At 43.3% G+C, this 20,856-nt stretch overlaps 1 protein-coding gene across 2 annotated transcripts in view; it reads right to left on the bottom strand.

Moving 5' to 3' along the window:
- Positions 1 to 20,856, bottom strand: part of LOC142140690 (transient receptor potential cation channel subfamily M member 2-like) — a 131,524-nt gene that overhangs the window by 70,646 nt on the left and 40,022 nt on the right. For both annotated transcript variants that reach the window (XM_075198478.1, XM_075198479.1), the window contains exons 3-9: positions 18,441 to 18,517; positions 16,106 to 16,271; positions 9,114 to 9,294; positions 8,110 to 8,264; positions 7,164 to 7,344; positions 6,265 to 6,326; positions 126 to 326 (exon numbers count right to left, since the gene is read on the bottom strand). In XM_075198478.1, coding sequence (XP_075054579.1) covers positions 126 to 326; positions 6,265 to 6,326; positions 7,164 to 7,344; positions 8,110 to 8,264; positions 9,114 to 9,294; positions 16,106 to 16,271; positions 18,441 to 18,517 — 1,023 coding nt within the window. The remainder of the gene's footprint in view (positions 1 to 125; positions 327 to 6,264; positions 6,327 to 7,163; positions 7,345 to 8,109; positions 8,265 to 9,113; positions 9,295 to 16,105; positions 16,272 to 18,440; positions 18,518 to 20,856) is intronic.

Below are 20,856 nucleotides of genomic sequence, written 5' to 3'. Positions count from 1 at the left end.
GCTGCATAATATATTTGTCTTGGGGGCTGCATTATATATTGGACGTGAGGCATTATATATTGGGCCATTGAATGTGAATGTAAATGCTGTCAATCTGAAAAAAAAAATAATATTTTGTGACTCACTTTCTTGGTCCATGTGATAATCTGAGTCTCCGTAAAACTGCCATACGTCTCCTGGAAATGGTTCTGCAGTTTTTCCTTGATGAGGGACATTGTGATTCTGGAAGAACCAAGATTTGCCACTTCTGCAATGATGTTTGCAACACGCCCAGATCCTTCCACGATGACACACGGAGTGTTATTACACATGGAGCTGTATACAGTCTGCAGAAATGACAATGTGCAGATTGGCGAGAATGGGAACATAGAAAGGGGTGGAGGACAATAATGGAAAGGAATCTATATACTGGGGAGAATAAAGTCATGAATGAACCAGGCTAATGTCAGCATTATAGACATGTTTCAACATTATCCATACAACAAGACTGAGGTTCTAATCCAATGAGTGGCAGTGCAGAATAATTTTTTGTCTGCATAATTTAATTTTACAATTTAATGATGGTGGCATGCGGACGGCAGTGTAAGCTGTACATTTGCTCAGTTCCTTGCCCAAGCTCCCACTTTTCCTTATTCTCACAAATATAAAGCTTTGGCTTATTCTGAATACTGTTGGCACACGTCCCAGCAGCGTTGAGGATTGATTTCATATCGAAAAACTAGGCTGTTTTAGGATCTACAGAACTACTATCTCTTTTCAGCTGTGGGACCCACAGAGCTCAACTGTCATTGTTGTTTCAACATCTGTTCAGCTACCCACTGAGCTCAATTGTGATTGCTGTTACCATCTCTGTTTCGCTGCTGGACCCGCTGCACCCAACTGTCAACATCCTCCTAGACCTCGTCGTATCAGAGCGGCAGAAACTGCCGCCTCCATTAATCCCAGTCAGGGGAAGGTCAAGTATCCTTCACCATTTCAATTTCCCCACACAATTTGGATCAATTGTTCCTTTGCACTTTCTCATTACCTACACTATCTAATACACATTCATTCACATCTTTTCATCATGCATCTACTCAATTTATAGTCTCTCCTATTTACTGTCACCATACTGCTCTCCAAACTCCTCTTCTTTCTCCAACATTATAATCCTCCCTGTCTGAATATAATTTGCCCTTCACTACTTCCCTCCTCACTAGTCTGTATACATGAACTGTTTTGTCTCCTGCATTCACCACACTCACCAGCCTACATAAACAGAAATAAACTTCACACACACAATTCCTCCTCACATGTCCTCTTTCTCACCCTGTTCTTTCTCATGGCTGCTGGTGACATCTCACTTAACCCTGGACCTCATACAATCTCCCTCAGCCACCCTCCCAGACCTGGAAACAGACAAGATGGTGGAGTATGCATTCTACTCTCTCCAAGCTGCACCTTCTAAGTCATACCCTCTGAACCCTCCCTCTCATTCCTTTCCTTTGAAGTCCACACTATCAGTCTATTTGATCTTCTCCACCTTTGTGTTGCTGTCATTTATAGCCCCCCAGGTCCAGTTTTTCAATTAAGAGAACTTTGCAGCCTGACTCACTTATTTCCTATTCTTTGACCTGCTTACTGTCATACTAGATGATTTCAGCATTCCCATTGATAATCCCACTGTCTCTTCTGCCACTAAACTTCTTTCACTTGATTCCTCCTTTGGTCTCTCCCAATGAACCTCATCTCCCACCCACTCTGATAGGCACTCCCTTGAGTTGTCTTCTCCCGCTACTGCTCCATCTCTAGTTTCTCCAATTTAGCCTTCTCATTTTCCGAGCACAACCTCCTTTCCTTAGGCCTCACCTACTTCATGCCCTTCCCCCTGCACCCAAATACACACGTACACAACTAAACCTAAATACTCTTAACCCAATCAACTTCTCATTTTCACTAAAACAATTATTTTCTCCAATGACTGCATTGTCCTGTCCTAATTAGGATGCCTCTTTTTCTATAACAAAACATTCACTTTAGCCCTTGACAATGCTCCAGTTATTACATATAGTCTCCAACAATTTAAACCCCAACCACAGCACACCAAACAGACCCGCTATCTGCCAATGTGCTCCCGCACTGCAGAGTGCAACTGGAGAAAATCTTGTTCCTATCTTGATTTCCTCCACTATAAATTTATCCTATCATCTTACAGCACTGACCTTTCAATTGCCAAACAAACATTCTTCAAATCTCTAAAATCCACCTAGTCATCTAACCCATGTCGCCTCTTGGTCACCTTCAACTCATTTCTCTGCTCACCTGCACCTCCTCCCCCTTCCTCCCTCACAGCCCATGATTTTGCCACCTATTTCAAATACAAAATCGACACCATTCAACAAAATATTTTCTCATGCCAAATTTCACTCACTGTACCCACTCTACCCATCTTTACCTACACTCCCCAATCCACCCTTAATTAATTCTCTCCAGTAACTGAAGATGAAGTCTCTGCACTCCTCTATTCATCTCACACAACTACCTGTGCTCTCGACCCTATTCCCTCCCAACATCACCATTGATTCTCCCCTACTGCATGCCCACCTCTATCTCATCTCTTCAACTTGTCTCTCTCCACTGGCACATTTCCATCTTCCTTTAAACATGCTCTCATCTCACCAATTCTAAAGAAACCATCTCTTGATCCAGCCTCTCTCTCCAACTATCGCCCTATTTTTCTCCTCCCCTTTGCCTACAAACTACTTGAATGATTCGTTTACTAACACCTGTCTCACTTTCTTTCCTCTCATTCCATTCTTGACTCTCTTCAGTCAGGCTTCCGCCCCCAAAATTCCACTGAAACTACTCTCACAAAAGTGATCAATGAATTACTTACTGCAAAGTCTAAGGGTTATTTCTCCATACTCATTCTTCTGGACCTCTCTTCTGCTTTTGACACTGTTGATCACCCTCTTCTCCTACACACCTTTCACTCCATTGACCTTCGTGACACGGTTCTTTCCTGGTACACTTCCAACCTATCAAACTGCTACTTTAGTGTTTCTACTTCTGGCACATCCTCCCATCCACTCCCACTATCTGTTGGGGTCCCACAAGGCTCTGTTCTTGGCCCTTTACATTTTCATTAAACACTTTTTCAATTGGGGCACTAAATCGCTCATTCGCCCTCCAATACCCCCTATGCTGATGACACCCAAATCTATATCTCTTCCCCTGACCTCTCTCCTTCTGTAGTATCTCGTGTAACCAACTGTCTTTTTGCTATTTCCACATGAATGTCCCAATGCTACCTAAAGTTTAACATGTCCAAGAGCTTATTACCTTCCCACAGCCTTCAAATTTTTAGACACTCTTTAAAAACCTATCTCTTTCTTAGAGTTGACCCTTTCCCCGATAACAATATTCACATTAATGCACCCTCACAATTGTCCCAATATCCACTCTGAGTGGATTCTCTTGTTTAAGCTGTCCCTCTTCCACTTAGAATGCAAGCTCTCTGTTGAGCAGGGTCCTTCATACCCTTTGTTTTCATGTCTGCAATTATTTTGTCTAGCTTTGATGTAGGGATGTGCACCGGCCACTTTTGGTGTCTCGTGTTTTGTGTTTTGGATTCGGATTTGCTTGAGGTTTTGGGTTCGGATTTGTTTCGCAAAACACCTGACGAAAGGTTTTGGTTCGGATTTAAGGTTTTGGATTTATTCTGAAAAATAAAGCACAGCACAGCACAGCACGAGATATAGCAGGACAGAGGACCACCTAACACAACCTCCCTCTACCCTGATCAATGCCCGAGTGAAGATGGCGGCGGCTGGCGGGGAATTTATAGGATCCGAGTATAGCGAGATCCGACAGCGGGATTATGACTCAGAGCCTCGGTTTCAGTTTTGCAATTGGCGGGAATACCCGGATCTGTCTCGGATCCGGCTCGGAATGGCAACGTTCGGGTGGGCTCGGATTTCAGATATCCGAGCCCGCTCATCTCTACTTGTATGTCACTGTTTTATGCATGTACTGTTTTCCCTACTGTGCGGCGCTGCGGAGCACTGTGGTGCCTTACAAATCTATGATAAAAATAATTAATAATGACAAACAGTAACATCAAGCAGGACATGCCAAGTTCATTCATTAAATTAATTGTGGGCTAAAAAGAAGTTGGTGGGTTTACCCCATTACTGACTCTTGGGGGGCCTGGATCACACCAAGGACAACATATTTTATGCTAAATTTTGACACAATGAGGAGACACCATGGGGAGATATGATGGGGCGACACGATGAGGAGACAAGATGAGAAGTCACAATGAGGAGACATAGTAACATAGTTGATGAGGTTGAAAAAAGACACCAGTCCATCAAGTTCAACCTATTTTGGATCTCCTGCGATCCTGCACTTATATTTAAAATTGATCCAGAGTAAGCAACCGCCAATCTGTTTCAGTTGTGAAAATCCCCCCAGACCCAATATTGCAGTCCTATTTTATATCCACTACTATCCTTAATTTTAATTAACAGTCATATCCCTGGATACACTTTTCCACTAAAAATTTGTCTAACCCTTCCTTAAACATATCTGTTGAATCTGCTATCACAGCCTTCACTGGCAATGAATTCCATATCTTGACTGCCCTTACTGTAAAGAACCCCTTCCTTTGCTGGTTGTGAAATTTTCTCTTCTCTAACATTAAGAGGTGACCGCGTGTCCTGTGTATAGTACTTGGGGTTAAAAGTTCCTATAAAAATTCTCTGTATTGACCCTTAATGTATTTGTACATAGTAATCATATCTCCTCTTAGACGCCTCTTTTCTAAAGTAAACATGCCTAAACTGGCTAACCTTTCCTCATAACTTAATGACTCCATACCCTTTATCAATTTTGTCGCCCTTCTCTGAAACCTTTCTAGTTCCAAATTATCTTTTTTATAGAGTGGTGCCCAGAACTGTACTGCATATTCAAGATGAGGTCGTAACAAAGATTTATACAGTGACAAAATTACACTGTCTTCCCTTGCATCTATGTCCCTTTTTATGCATGCCAATGCTTTATTTGCCCTTGCAGCTGCTGCTTGACATTGAGCACTATTGCTAAGTCTACTGTCTACCAGCACTCCCAAATCCTTTTCCATTATAGATTCTACTAAATTAATTCCATTTAATTTATAGATTATGTTCTTGTTTTTGATCCCTAAATACATAACCTTACATTTATCTATATTAAACCTCATATTCCATTTGGCTGCCCAATCCGCCAGTTTATTTAAATCCCTCTGTAGAGAAGCTACATCTTGCTCTGATTTTATTACCTTACAGAGTTTAGTGTCATCTGCAAAAATAGAAACTTTACTCTCTAAACCATCACCAAGGTCATTAATAAATATATTGAAAAGGAGTGGCCCCAGCACGGAACCTTGAGGTACTCCACTTAAGACTTTTGACCAATTAGAAAATGTTCCATTTATCACAACTCTCTGTTCCCTATTCTCTAACCAGTTTTTGATCCAAGTACAAATGTTGTTTCCTATACCCTTGTTTTGTAAACCAACCTCTTGTGTGGCACTGTATCAAAGGTCTTTGCAAAATCTAAGTAGACCACATCTACTGTCCTGCCCTGGTCTAAGTTCCCACTGACTTCCTCGTAGAAACTAATTAGATTAGTTTGACATGACCTATCCCTCACAAATCCATGTTGATTTCTACTAATAATCTTATTGTGCACCAAGTAATCCTGAATACTGTCCCTTAATATATCTTCCAGTAGTTTCCCCACTATTGATGTCAGGCTTAGAGGTCTACAAATAGTAACATTATGACGTTGAGACACGCCGTGGAGACACAATGGGGGCACATGATGGTGAGGGGGAGACACAATGGGGGCACATGATGGTGAGGGGGAGACACAATGGGGGCACATGATGGTGAGGGGGAGACACAATGGGGGCACATGATGGTGAGGGGGAGGCACAATTAGTAGACATGAAGTGGAGACACAATGAGGAAACACAATGAGGAGGCACAATGGAAAGGCGCAATCATTAGACATGATGGGGAAACATGATGAGAAAACACGATGTAGAGACACAATGAGGAGACATGATGAGAAGACCCAATGAGGAAACACTATGGGGAGACACGATAAAGGGACATGATGAAGAGACAAGATATGGAGACCCCATGATGAGGCATGATGGGGACACATGATGGGGAGACATGATTTGGAGACATGATGAAGATACAAGATGTTAGGTCTCAGACATTGTTCTATACTCACATCTAGGGTTCCAGGGCCTCCTTCCAGCACCACACATACAATAGGGATTTTTATGGCAGTCTCTGAAATAAATAAAGACCTTAAAATGATTTTATGAAAGGGAAATAAAAACAATAATTTTAAACTCACATATATAAATTTTATTGATACTGGTTTATCCTATATATTGCATGTTGTATTATATGTTATTTATATTATTGGACTGGCCAATTCTATATATTGAACGTTACTTTGTATATTATACAGAAAATACATGATTTTTTTTATCCTACAAGTCTTTATGCTCTGTGTTATTTTGCTAATAAAGGGTACATTTATAAAAGTGCTTTAGGTGTAACTGTTGATTTAACTTGTCAGTAAATGACTCATCATCATCATGACTCATACTCATGAAATGTCTAAAGAAGTCTTAAATAAGGAGCAGCAGCCCAAAAATACCACAAAACCGTCTCATCTATGAAATACTGTATTTATGGACTCATGGGGCTTCCATGGTGACCTTGTGAGAAGAGAGACGTTTCCCTGTCTTAAGGCCACAACATTTCTTTGCATAAGTGTAAATATGACAACTATGTTTTTTCACAGCTGACGTCGAAATTTCAACACTTGTTCCAGAGGGACCATCAGGAGACAGAACATTCTGCAGGATGCCTCCTTCGTAGCTCCATCAAAAGATAATTTTATGGCCTGGAACTAACATGGGCTTTGTCGGGTAATTGGCGGGAAGAAGCTATAATTGCTTTTACAACATTCTGACTCCATGAAGTTATTATTTAGGAATCATTGCATTGTAATCGATTTGATCCTTATAAGTCCACCGATAAAAGTTGCCTATTTCTCTTTCTCCAGACAACATTATACTTATTTTTATTATTATATTGACCACTTTCACTTCTCACCTCCTTTATGCATCGTTTGTTGAGAGATGAATTTCTCAAGTTGGGTTCGCAGTGGAATTTCCACCCCATACCGTCCATGTGTCCCATTATCCACCAGAATAAAGTGTGTGTGGTTGTTATCCAGACAGCACAATGACCCCTGAGATCCTTCATCCATTGGGTACAGGGCTGGAGCTCCACCCTAAAGTAATCACATGATGGAAGAATGTCAGATAAATTGATTTTTTGACCCTAGTCTCTCACCGTCTGTGTGTGTATGTTAGGGAATTTAGATTATAAGCTCCAATGGAGCAGGGACTGATGTGAGTTCTCTGTACAGCGATGTGGAATTAGTGGTGCTATAAAAATAAATGGTGATGATGATGATGATCTTTACTCGTTACACATGGGAGAATGGTTGCCTTCATTTCCAAGTGCTAAGGAAGCTGCTGCCCCATAAAATGTTCTATGAGAGTGTTGTAATCTGTAACCCTATTATAGGTCCACGGCTTCTATTTTGTCTCTTTGTAGAGGTTACTGTATGGATTAATAATCCACCACCGAATCCTACTTCTGTACATCCTAATTTGCTTTAATTTACAGATTATGTTCATTCTACATTCTCAAAACTGTGCGTTATTCTATAATATTCTCTTATATATTATCTGGGTGATAACACCCCATTTAAATCTCAGTTTTTGCTTCATAAAGTTATTGCATAACGAGCTTTTTGTATTTGTTTTATTGGGTAAGGGGGGGGGGGTCACTAGGAATTAATGTACATAAGAAACATTGATGGCCTATAAGGAAAAATACAAAGGAGCTGAGAGTTGATGCATTAATAATGTTGACTATGTGGGTGACGTCCGGGGCAGTAAAATTTGGGACTGAGAAAGACAGAATCGATTTTTATTGTAATCTGTGATCTCCAAATTGTACAGTGCTGCAAAGTATTGTGGGAGCTTACCATCTCGCTGAGGAGGGATTTGCTGTTATGGACGATGCCCCAGGTGGCGATGCCGATCAGGACAATGTCATCTTGAGCTCCACTGAAATCCCGTACCGCTTTCCCCACGTGTTTCATTACCCCAGCGTGGGATCCTCCAGTAATGATCCAGGCCCCTGAATGGACAGACAGATGAAAGGTTACCCGGCACTGTGGGAGGTACTCCAGTGAGAGGAATCCTTCAATTACCTGCACGCTCTTCTTAGCAGCCAAAGACCCACAAGCTTTATTTAAACTCTGCCCTGCTAAATCACACACAAGGCTAACTTCCATTAGATTGTAAGCTCTCATGGCATTGGCTCTCTATATGTACTTGTATGTGAGTCACATTTCACTGACCGCACTGTAGATGATGTTAGTGACTTATAAATACTGAATAGAACACTAATAATAACCAAGGTGCCCACCTGCCTTATTTTTATTGCTGCAGACAGCACTGACTAGTCCCTCAGAAGGTTTCCTCTAAGTACATACTTAGAGTATAGCTGTGGGCCCTGGCAGCATTGAACCATGGGACATAGCCCTAATTTTCCTCATTATGATCCATGACTGTATATTGCACTTTAAATGTAGCATCAACTGAGAAATACAAGATCCTAATCAGCTTCTACAGCCCAAAGTTCTTCTCTACATTATCAGTCACCTACAAAAAACGTATGTTGATATTTTGACCAGCAAATCCATAACTCTTTATTTCCTGCTATGCTGTAGGTCTGATCTGCCTCAATATTGTGATTCTTGTCTTGTAAGGGTGGCCGATCATCTGCAAACCCAGGCTAGGGACTCAGGAATTAAATATAGGACATTTCCCTGTCCCAGCATTATGGAAAGAGGCTAACAGAGGAAAGAAATTAAGTGGCAGAAAAATGGACAGAACAAGAGGACAAGACTGGCAGGGAAAAGGGTATGAGGCATTATGGCATTGGGGAAAGGATTGTGGACATACCGATATTTGAAGCCCTTACCAGTGCTCTGTGCTGCTTTCACAAGGCCCCGACTGAACTGGTTTTTGAGTCTTGGGCTGATGCTGAAGTTTTTGGCCCCTCCGGTCACTGATATCAGAAGGCTGGGTATACTGAGACCCCATTGTTGAGTCATGAGGTCATACAATATGCTGGGAGAAGTGTTGCATGACGCCCGTACATACTGTAGAAAAACACAATCCAATGTTGTTAAACAGGTAGAATAATTATTATATAAAAGCAGCACTCATTTATATGGGATAAAACCTGAATACCTACACTGTAATCACAGACTGCTCTAAATGTCTCAGAACACCCCAGTGCTCACCTTAGACATAAGCTTAGACACATGTGCTGCTCACCTTAGACATAAGCTTAGACGCATTTGCTGCTCACTTTAGACATAAGCTTAGATGCATGTGCTGCTCACCTTAGACATAGGCTTAGACGCATGTGCTCCTCACCTTAGATATAAGTTTAGACACATGTGCTCACCTTAGCCATAAGCTTAGATGCATATGCTGCTCACCTTAGACATAAGCTTACACGTATGTGCTGCTCACCTTTGACATAAGCTTATTGTCACACGATGGATCTTCGGTTTCTACAACCGTGGTCCGACACACTTACCTGCCTCCCGCTGACCTCCACGCTCTTGCCGTCGACTTCCTGTTTTCGGGACTGCGCATGCGCAGACTCGATCCTCTATGTCCTCTGCATGCTTTCTATTGGACAACCAATCTCGGCTCCAAACTTTAAAAGGAACTTCCCCCTGCAGCTCAGTGCCTGTTGATCGTGTTACCTGCCTGGTATCAGATGTGGCTCAATTGCCTCCTGTGCATTCCATTGGTCTTCAGAGCTCACACTCCACCTCACTCCGCTGTACCGCTGACTTCAGAGCTCACGCGCCATCTCTCTCCGCTGTACCGCTGGCTTCAAGAGCTTACACCCCATCTCACCCTGCCGTACCGCTGTCCAAAAGATCTTACGCTCCATCTCATCCCACTATACCGCTGTCCACAAGAGCTCACGCTCCATCTCACCGCTGTACCACTGTACACAAGAGCTCACGCTCCATCTCACCGCTGTACCACTGTACACAAGAGCTCACGCTCCATCTCACCGCTGTACTGCTTGTTCACAAGAGCTTACGCTCCACCACTCAGCTGTACTGCTCGCCTATAGAGCTTACGCTCCACCATCACGCTGTACTGCTTGCCTACAGGGCTTACGCTCCACCACTCAGCTGTACTGCTTGCCTACAGGGCTTGCGCTCCACCACTCAGTTGTACTGCTCATCTACATAACTTACGCTCCACCACTCCACTGTACTGCTTGTCTACAGAGCTTACGCTCCACTACTCCGCTGTACTACTTGTCTACAGAGCTTACGCTCCACCATTCCTAGTTCCTCAAATTGCCTACAGAGCTTGCGCTCCATCTTTCCTGCCATTACCTGCTATCTGCTAGTGCCTTCCTTCTCATTCCCCCAATAGATCTTGCCTGATACTCCTAGTAGGGTCCGGAACCTGCGGGCGGATGCAGCTAAGTCCAAACCACCTTGCGGTGGTTCCTGGTGAACACCGTCCGTTCATTAGAATCCGCGCCTTGCTAGGAGTAGTGCTAAATTAGGCAGATCAAGAATCCTATCTGCAGAACCGTGACAGTATCAACAGGCCATGATGGATCCTACCGGGGAACCTTCTGCTAAGGACATGCTTCAGCATCTACTCAACAGTGTGGAACAACAGGATGGTGTTCAGCGGCAGCTCCTACAATGTTTTCAAACACTGGCCTCTAGGATGAATTCTATCCAGGTTGCCACCTCTGCTGCTCCTCTTGCCATCCTGGCGCCAGAGCCTCCCGCACTTGAGTTACCTGTTACCTCCACTTCCACTCTCCGGATTCCTTCTCCTTCCAAGTTTGACGGGGAACCCAAGACCTGCAGGGGCTTCCTCAACCAATGTTCGATTCAATTCGATTTACAACTGCAACATTTTTTCACTCAAAGAGCCAAGGTGGCCTACTTAATCTCCCTACTCTCTGGTTAAGCCCTGCCTGGGCTTCTCCCCTCTGGAAGCATGATGATCCACTCCTTTCTGACAGCACTGCTTTTACTGCGGCCTTCCGAAAAATTTTCCATGAATCCGGCCAAGTTACATCTGTGGCATTCCGCATCCTCAGACTCCGCCAGGGTCCTTGATCTGTGGCTCAATATGTCATCAGCTTCTGCCCTCTATCATCGAGTTGCATTGGAACAACGATGCCCTAGTGGCTACATTCTGGCAGAGACTGTCTAATAAAATCAAAGACGCATTGGCCTCCCAGGAACTACCAACTACTTTGAATGCTCTTATCTCCCTATGTAATCGTGGGGACCTACATTTTCGTGAAAGGGCGACTGAGAGGGACAACTCCCGCCATCCTATGCTTAGACCAGTACCACATTTCCTTACCCCTGCTTCTGAGGATGAGCCTATGCAACTTGGTCGGTCCCGCCTGACTTCAGAGGAACGTGACTGGAGATTTAAAAATAAGCTGTGCATCTACTGTGCCGATCCTGGCCATATGCTCAATAATTGCCCCAAGAGGTCGGGAAACACAAGCCCTAATCTGTACCAGAGAGGTCAGACTGGGCAACTTTAAAGCCTCTCCTCCATCTAACCTTCCCAAGATTTGTTCCTTCCCTATCACGTTGTATGGTCCATCAGGCCCTATCCATTCCCAGGCCTTGTTGGATTCTGGAGCGGCCGAGATTTTTATCTCGCACTCCCTCGTATCACAGGGTTCTCTGCCCACGCGTCGTCTGGAGTTTCATGTTACCATCGCTGCTATCGATGGTTCTCACATCTCTAATGGAGTTATCAAGCTCAGCACCAAGCATATTACCCTTCAAGTGGGGGCGTTACACCGGGAGAGAATTTCCTTCCATGTCTTACTTTTTCTTTCAGCCCTGTGATCCTGGGGTTGCCCTGGCTCCAACAGCATTCCCCTCAGATAGATTGGACCACTTCCCAAATTATGTCCTGGAGTCCAACTTGTTTCCTGAATTGTCTTTCTCGGGTTCGGCCTATAGCCTCTACTAGTATCTCTTCCGAGACCAAGTCCAAACTCCTGAATGATCCTGATTATCCAATGGAATACGGATCATATATACGCCTACAGATTCCGGAGGATTGATTCTCATCTATCGAACCACGCTAACATTCAGATCTGAGCCTACAATGTGTAACAAAAGGAGGCATTTAGCTGGCAATATGCAGAGAAAGCAGGGAAGTAGAGTAAAACATTTGTGCAGTAATGCACCTAGATTGAATGTAAAGACCTATGTATGAAAAGCAATAGTTTAAATTTGGTTTAAGTTACATGACTTGAAATCCTTCCTCTCAGCAAACAGACAGGGTGTGTCTATTTGAATTACAGAGCCAGTGATAGGTGTTTCCTTTTAAAGAGAAGGTGGGTGTGTCACCTGTCCATCAAGCTAAGGCTGGGGAGGAGTATCAGGTATAAAAGCTTGTTTATATCATTTGTGCACTGAGATCAACGCTGGGTAAGCTGGCTGGTCTTGAGAGAGCTGAGCTATGTCTAGCTAGCGTTTAGGGTCTCCAAGTATTGCTGTGAAATCTGTACGGTGTCAAAACATTTACCATCCTGACAATAAAACTACATAAAAAGGAAGAAGAAGTTGTTCGCGTGTGCTTCAGCAGTAGCGGGCTCTTGCCACAAATGGTACTTTTAAACATTTATAATTTGCCCAGTTATCAGTTTCATTAACCTTAATAGTGGGCGTGCATAGATGCATAGATGCAACACTGCACACTTTAAAATTCCATCTAAATGTGTAGAGATAATATCTCCTGCAAAATATGTGAGAATTTGTTTAATGCACTTTTGCACTTTGTTGTTGTTTATGTCCTGACACGGAGCGCTGCAGAATTGTATGTTTAAGTCTAACATTGAGACTTTAGCAGAGTCTACCTGCGTGCTGCTTGTAATAGGGTGTTTGTCCAAAACTGGATTAGAGCGCTTATCCCTAGTATATAACTGTACAATTCCAAACTCCTGCCTGAACAATACTCTTCCTTACTGGATGTCTTTGACAAGACGAGATCTGAACATCTTCTTCCTCATCGAGCTTGGGACTGTCCCATCGACCTCCAACCCGCTAAGATTCCTCCCCGAGGACATGTATATCCTTTATTCTTGCCGGAGACCTTAGCCATGTCCGATTATGTACAAGAGAATCTACAACGCAGGTTCATTAGACCCTCCTCCTCCCCTGCTGGAGCAGGATTCTTCTTCATTAAAAAAAAACGGGTCTCTTCGACCATGTATTTATTATCGCGGCCTCAATGCAATAACTATCAAGTACCAATATCCCATTCCACTCATTACTGAACTTTTTGACCGAATCAAGAGAGCCAAAATATTTTCTAAATTAGATCTCCGGGGAGCCTACAATCTTATCAGAATCAGATCTGTAGACGAATGGAAGACGGCCTTTAACACCTGTGATGGCCACTATGTATACCTGGTGATGCCCTTCAGCCTGTGCAACGCTCTGGCGGTCTTTCAGAGTTTTGTAAATGAGATTTACAGAGACCTTCTCTATGAGTATGTTGTAATCTATCTGGACGATATTGTAATCTTTTCCCAAAATATTTAATCCCACCGCATCCATGTGGCAGAAGTTCTCTCACGACTCCGCAAGAATCAACTCTTTTGTAAGCTTGAAAAATGCTTCTTCGAACAAACTTGGATGTCATTCCTTGGCTACATAGTCTCAGGCACCGGTTTACAAATGGATCCGGAGAAGGTGCGTGCAATTCTTGAGTGGCCTCTTCCTCTCGGTTTGAAACCTGCACAGCATTTCCTGGGATTCTCAAATTACTATTGACGCTTTATTATGGGTTACTCTACAATTGGGGCACCTATGGTGTCACTCACACGGAAAGGCTCCAACCCCAAATCCTGATCTCCGGATGCCCTGGAGGCTTTTGAATTCCTCAAGAAAGCATTTTCTTCTGCACCTATTCTCCAGCAACCCAACACCTCTCTACCATTCTTCCTCGAGATTGATGCCTCAAATGTGGGAGATGGGGCATGTCCTATCACAGAAATCTAATCTGATCCTTTTTCATACCTGTACATTCTTCTCCAGAAAGTTCTTACCTGCGGAGAAAAATGATGCAATCGCAGACAAGGAGTTACTGGCCATTAAAACTGCACTAGAAGAGTGGCGTTACTTGTTGGAAGGCGCTAGGTATCCAGTTACAGATCATAAGAATCTCTTTTATCTGCAGACAGCTCAGTGTCTAAACCCCATGGAAGCCAGCTGGTCACTCTTCTGTTCTCGCTTTGATATCCGCATCACATTCAAACCTGGAGAGAAAAACAAACGTGCTGATGCCCTACCTCAAGTTTTCCTTCTCGATTCCAATGTCGTGGAGACACCATCTCGCCCTATTTTGGATCCCAAGTGTCTGTTTTCCTCTACTCTGACTAATGCCTGTTTACCTTCACCTGGAAAAACTTTTGTTCCACCCGGCCTCCGGAAGAAACTCGTGACGTGGTTCCACTCCATTCGTTTTGGTATTCGTAAAACCACCGAATTAATCTCTCGAAATTACCGGTGGCCTAATTTCCACCTTGATGTTAAGGAATTCATTACTTCATGCAGCACCTGTAGCCAACACAAGTCCCCCCGCCAGTCTCCAGCTGGTCAGCTACTTCCCTTATCCATTCCGGATAGTCAATGGACACACATCAGCATGGACTTTATTACTGACCTACCACCCAGTAAGAAACATAATACCATCTGGTTCGTGGTAGATCGGTTTTCAAAGATGGTCCATTTCGTCACACTCATTGGCCTTCCTTCCTCTCCGGTTCTAGCCCAACAGTTCATCAAGGAGATTTTTCGGCTGCACGGCTGTCCTACTGAAATTGTTTCAGATCAAGGAGTTCAATTCGTGTCTAAATTCTGGCAAGCACTATGTAAACTCCTTGGCATTTAGTTAAATCTATCATCTTCCTATCACCTTCAACCTAAAGGACAGACTGAGCATGTCAATCAAGACTTGGAGACCTTCCTCAGAATGTTCTCTTCCGCAAATCAAGATGACTGGGCAGAGCTCCTACCTTGGGCCGAATTTGTACACAACAATGCTTTCCACGAATCTACTTCTGCATCTCCCTTCTCTATTATCTATGGCATCCATCCATCTTTTCCTGAGTTCGTTGACCTCCCTCTCACCCAGGCGCCTGCTGTTAAAGCCTTACAGCGCAGATTCATTTCCATTTGGAACCAAGTGAGGAATTGCCTTAAGGAGTCTTCCAAATGCTATAAACTCACGGCTGATAAAAAACACTGAGCTACTCCTGCTTTCAAAATTGGTGATAAAGTGTGGCTCTCCACAAGAAACATTTGCCTCAAAACTCCTTGTATGAAACTGGCTCCTCGGTTCATTGACCCATATACCATTTCCTGAATCATCAATCCGGGTGCGTTAAGTTGTCTTTACCAGCCTCTCTTCGGATTTCCAATTCCTTTCATATCTCGTATGCTCCACTACTCCACTGTACTACTTGTCTACAGAGATTACGCTCCACATGTTCTAGTTCCTCAAATTGCCATTACCTGCTATCTGCTAGTGCCTTCCTTCTCATTCCCATTAGATCTCGCCTGACACTAGGGCCGCAACCTGCGGGCGGACGCAGCTAAGTCCAAACCACCTTGCGATGGTTCCTGGTGAACACCGTACATTCGTTAGACCCCGCGCCTTGCTAGGAGTAGTGCTAAATTGGGCAGATCAAGAATCCTATCTGCAGAACCGTGACACTTAGATGCAAGTACTCACCTTAGACATAAATTTAGACACGTGCTCATCTTAGACATAAGTTTAGATACATGGGCTCACATTTGACATAAGCTTAGATACAAATGCTCACCTTATATATAATCTTCAGAAAGACATGTAGAATTGTGTACTCACCTTTGCCCATGACCTGTTGGTTCCTGTGAAAGTCATATCTCCATGGGCATCACTTGGGAATTCTCTGACATGTTTCTGAGGGTCCCACGTGGTTTCAGGAAACACACCAGGATCTGTTATTCCCTGGAAGTGTAATTCTCTGGTTTGGCCACAGCCGCAGGTTTCTCTGAACAAGGAAGAAGAAAATAGTAATATCATCTCTTCCTTTCCTCTCTTCCTGTAGTGTTCACTACAGATGAATTAATTCCACTGATTTTTAATTTCAAACAAATTTAAAAGATTTGCTTTCTGTGAATTAAATTGTGGCTCGTCTCAAAATTTGCTAAATAATTTACACTCACTGGAGGATCAGGCCAATCATAGTGGACAGAAACATAAAGAAGTCAAATAGCAGCTATTAACAATGTCACAGGTCCATAATTTTATAATAGGAGCTACAGCTCCTCGGACTCTAATTCTTCCAGGACGGTAGTGGGGTAAACATCTGTGAATGCTCCCTGTGACCATTAGTATCAGAGTAATGTACACCCAGCTCTGAACTGGATTTCCTGCTCAACTGAGTAACCTGTACGGCAGCATTATCTGATTTATCTTATCTCTATGTATTACACATTTTATACCCTCAATACAACACCGACCACTGCAAAACACAACTGATTAATTCATTGTGATATCACCTGGAGTACTTGTTAAAACTCAACAACCAGAAACTGGGAAAATTTTGTGCGACATCTGAAAGGGACTCAGCTCTTCCACATTGCCAATAAACACACAAGCCATTCATAGAAGAGGAAAAAGAAAATATGGCTGAGATATAAATGTGGGTAAATAAATAATGTAAGAAAAATAAAGTGATAAAAGATGAGTATCAAACTGTGCACGAGGTGGTTGCCTGGGTAGGAATAATGTGGGCAGCACGGTGGCTCAGGGGTTAGCACTTCTGCCTTACAGCACTGGAATCATGAGTTCAATTCCCGACCATGGCCTTATCTGTGAGGAGTTTGTAAGTTCTACCCGTGTTTGTGTGGGTTTCCTCCGGGTGCTCTGGTTTCCTCCCACACTCCAAACACATACTGGTAGGCTAATTGGCTGCTAACAAATTGACCCTAGTCTGTGTCTCTCTGTCTCTGTCTGTGTCTCTGTCTCTGTGTATGTTAGGGAATTTAGACTGTAAGCCCCAATGGGGCAGGGACTGATGTGAATGATTTCTCTGTGCAGCGCTGCAGAATTAGTGGCTCTATATAAATAAATGGTGATGATGATGATACCAAATGCGTTTTGCCACAGGTAGTGGCTTCTTCAGTGGGCTAATTTTATTTTTCTCACATTATCCATTTATTTACTTATTTGTGTTTATTCATTTATTTAGTTGTTCGTTTTAATTGTTTTTATCCTACACCATTAGATCAGTTCGTAGCTCATTTAGATTTGATACGTCAGACTCTTACTTATAACTACAATGTATCTACCTGCATTGTAAGAAATATATTATTTATATTATAACATATATAATGTATTTAGTACAAACTATTTCTTCAAATCCTTCTCAAACTCAAACTATCTCTTCAAAAACGACTCTATCATTTATTAGTATTTTTCCTCCCTATGGCCCCACACAGAGCCTTTTACTTACATCTCTGACCTAATTCACTCTTATTATGCTCTATTATATTATTATACACTCTTTTTCCTATTCTTTCTCCTTTTACATGATCATAATCTGCATCCTCTCCTTTTCCATCCCCATTTTCCTCATCACTCCTTCACCTTGCTCACAGACCTCCTCCCAGGAACCCATTTCAAATTCACCACTTTTACCATATAACTATACACGTACCTTTGTAACGAGATAATCAATGTTATTCACTTCACTTATCCATCCATTCTATTCACCTAACTTATGTAATCTTATCATTTGCCATGTTCAACCACTCACCCACCCATCTACAGCCCCGGCGGTTATACCAGCAGTACCCCGGTCTTCCAGATCCAGTAGCTACAAGCGGCTACGGACAGCTGAACATTGTTGATGCAACTGACTTCCCTATGTTTCCATGTACTGTGAATGGGATGATTCTCCAGACGACGTTATGTATTCAATGAACATTTTATACATTAAATTGAGACGGTAAAGTATAGCCATTCAGGAAAATTTCCACTACATCCATTGAGCTCTACTTATTCTCATATGACTAGATATAAAATTCTTAGTACAGAAGGGGTCAATACAACATTTGTTACAGTGATACACACAGATATTGCTCATTATCCCATTCTGATATTAATTCATGTAAGAAAATATACAAACAAACTTATTTATTTAGAAAGTATTTACCCTGATTCTTGTGGGATAAAAGCAACACATTCTTTTTTCTTAATATTCCTTGACACCCATGAGTTGAAAACATGAATCTGTGAATTACAGATAAATAATGAGAAGAGGGAGACAGCACAAGAGTGGCCAGCGAACAGGGAGACAGCACAAGAGTGGAAAGCGAAGAGGGAGACAGCACAAGAGTGGTCAGCGAAGAGGGAGACAGCACAAGAGTGGCCAGCGAAGAGGGAGACAGCACAAGAGTGGCCAGCGAAGAGGGAGACAGCACAAGAGTGGCCAGCGAAGAGGGAGACAGCACAAGAGTGGCCAGCGAAGAGGGAGACAGCACAAGAGTGGAAAGCGAAGAGGGAGACAGCACAAGAGTGGCCAGCGAAGAGGGAGACAGCACAAGAGTGGCCAGCGAAAAGGGAGACAGCACAAGAGTGGCCAGCGAAGAGGGAGACAGCACAAGAGTGGCCAGCGAAGAGGGAGACAGCACAAGAGTGGCCAGCGAAGAGGGAGACAGCACAAGAGTGGTCAGCAAAGAGGGAGACAGCACAAGAGTGGCCAGCGAAGAGGGAGACAGCACAAGAGTGGCCAGCGAAGAGGGAGACAGCACAAGAGTGGCCAGCGAAGAGGGAGACAGCACAAGAGTGGCCAGCGAAGAGGGAGACAGCACAAGAGTGGCCAGCGAAGAGGGAGACAGCACAAGAGTGGCCAGCGAAGAGGGAGACAGCACAAGAGTGGCCAGCGAAGAGGGAGACAGCACAAGAGTGGCCAGCGAAGAGGGAGACAGCACAAGAGTGGCCAGCGAAGAGGGAGACAGCACAAGAGTGGCCAGCGAAGAGGGAGACAGCACAAGAGTGGAAAGCAAAGAGGGAAACAGCACAAGAGTGGCCAGCGAAGAGGGAGACAGCACAAGAGTGGAAAGCGAAGAGGGAGACAGCACAAGAGTGGAAAGCAAAGAGGGAGACAGCACAAGAGTGGCCAGCGAAGAGGGAGACAGCACAAGAGTGGCCAGCAAAGAGGGAGACAGCACAAGAGTGGCCAGCGAAGAGGGAGACAGCACAAGAGTGGCCAGCGAAGAGGGAGACAGCACAAGTGTGGAAAGCGAAGAGGGAGACAGCACAAGAGTGGCCAGCGAAGAGGGAGACAGCACAAGAGTGGCCAGCGAAAAGGGAGACAGCACAAGAGTGGCCAGCGAAGAGGGAGACAGCACAAGAGTGGAAAGCGAAGAGGGAGACAGCACAAGAGTGGTCAGTGAGGAAGAAACAGCTAAATAATAGTCAGAAAGAAAGACAGCACACGTCTTGTCAGAGAAGACAAGATAGCACAAGAGTGGTCAGTAAAGAGGAGACAGCACAAGATTGGTCAGTGAAGACGAGACAGCACATTAGTGGTCAGTGAGGAGTAAACAGACAAAAAGGAAATAACAGAGAAAATCAGAGTATTTTATACTATACCCTATAGAGGGTATCATGGGAAGTTAACCTGGGATGGGTTTTTTGAAGACATCATAAAATCAAGGTTGCTGTCTCACATTACTAGGTTCATAGGCCGATTCCTACCATGGCTCTACCTTTGTATAGTTTATATTTCCTCTCTATTTGTGTGGGCTTCCTCTGGGTACTCTGGTTTCCTTCCACACAGTCCAAAGACATACTGATAGGTTAATAGGCATCAGATGAAACATGTGTGGACTTAATTGTAACAGATATTCTAGTCAAAGGCTGTTCATTCTGTTCTCTATGGACAGTATATTGTTGTATTGGAGTTAAAGTCTGATATATAGAGAAATAAGGGTCTCTCTGAGGGTTGCTTGGTCCCTAAGTCTACAGCTGGGTACACACTGCAGGTTTTTCACACTATTATCCTGCGGATCACACAATAGACGACTGTTAGGTCCAATATCACATTTGTGTGTACACTCCCACGATCATGTATGGCAACAAAGCCCATCGTATCGTTTCATTTGAATTTATAACCGGACTAAAAATCTCTATAAATGATGGAACAATGTTTCATTGGAGAGTCCCAATCTTTTCAGCCGATGGTTATAACAGATGAAGAGCACAGATCTGACAGTAAAACGTGTACAGTGTGTACACATGAATGCTGATCAGGACTTTCAATTGTTGGTAAAATAATTAATGATATTATTGCATCAGGAAAATATTTCTGTAGTGTGTATCCAGCTTTATTCATCAAGTATGGGAAGAACACATTGAATATAAGCCTTAATCATATTAAGCTATATATTCTCTCATATAAAGCTATATATATTCTCTCATATTAAGCTATATAGTCTCTCATATTAAACTATATATTCTCTACAGACACCAATGAGGCCTGTGACCTTAGGCCCCAGTGTGTTTAATACCCCAAATAGCATAACAATGATTTGAAAAGGTTAAAGCGGAGATTACCAAGCAGCGGT

This window comes from Mixophyes fleayi, chromosome 2 (assembly GCF_038048845.1).
Source record: "Mixophyes fleayi isolate aMixFle1 chromosome 2, aMixFle1.hap1, whole genome shotgun sequence".
Classification (NCBI taxonomy): Eukaryota; Metazoa; Chordata; class Amphibia; order Anura; family Limnodynastidae; genus Mixophyes; species Mixophyes fleayi.
Note: the sequence above shows the minus strand (reverse complement) of the source record. Positions and strands in the feature narration are given on the sequence as shown.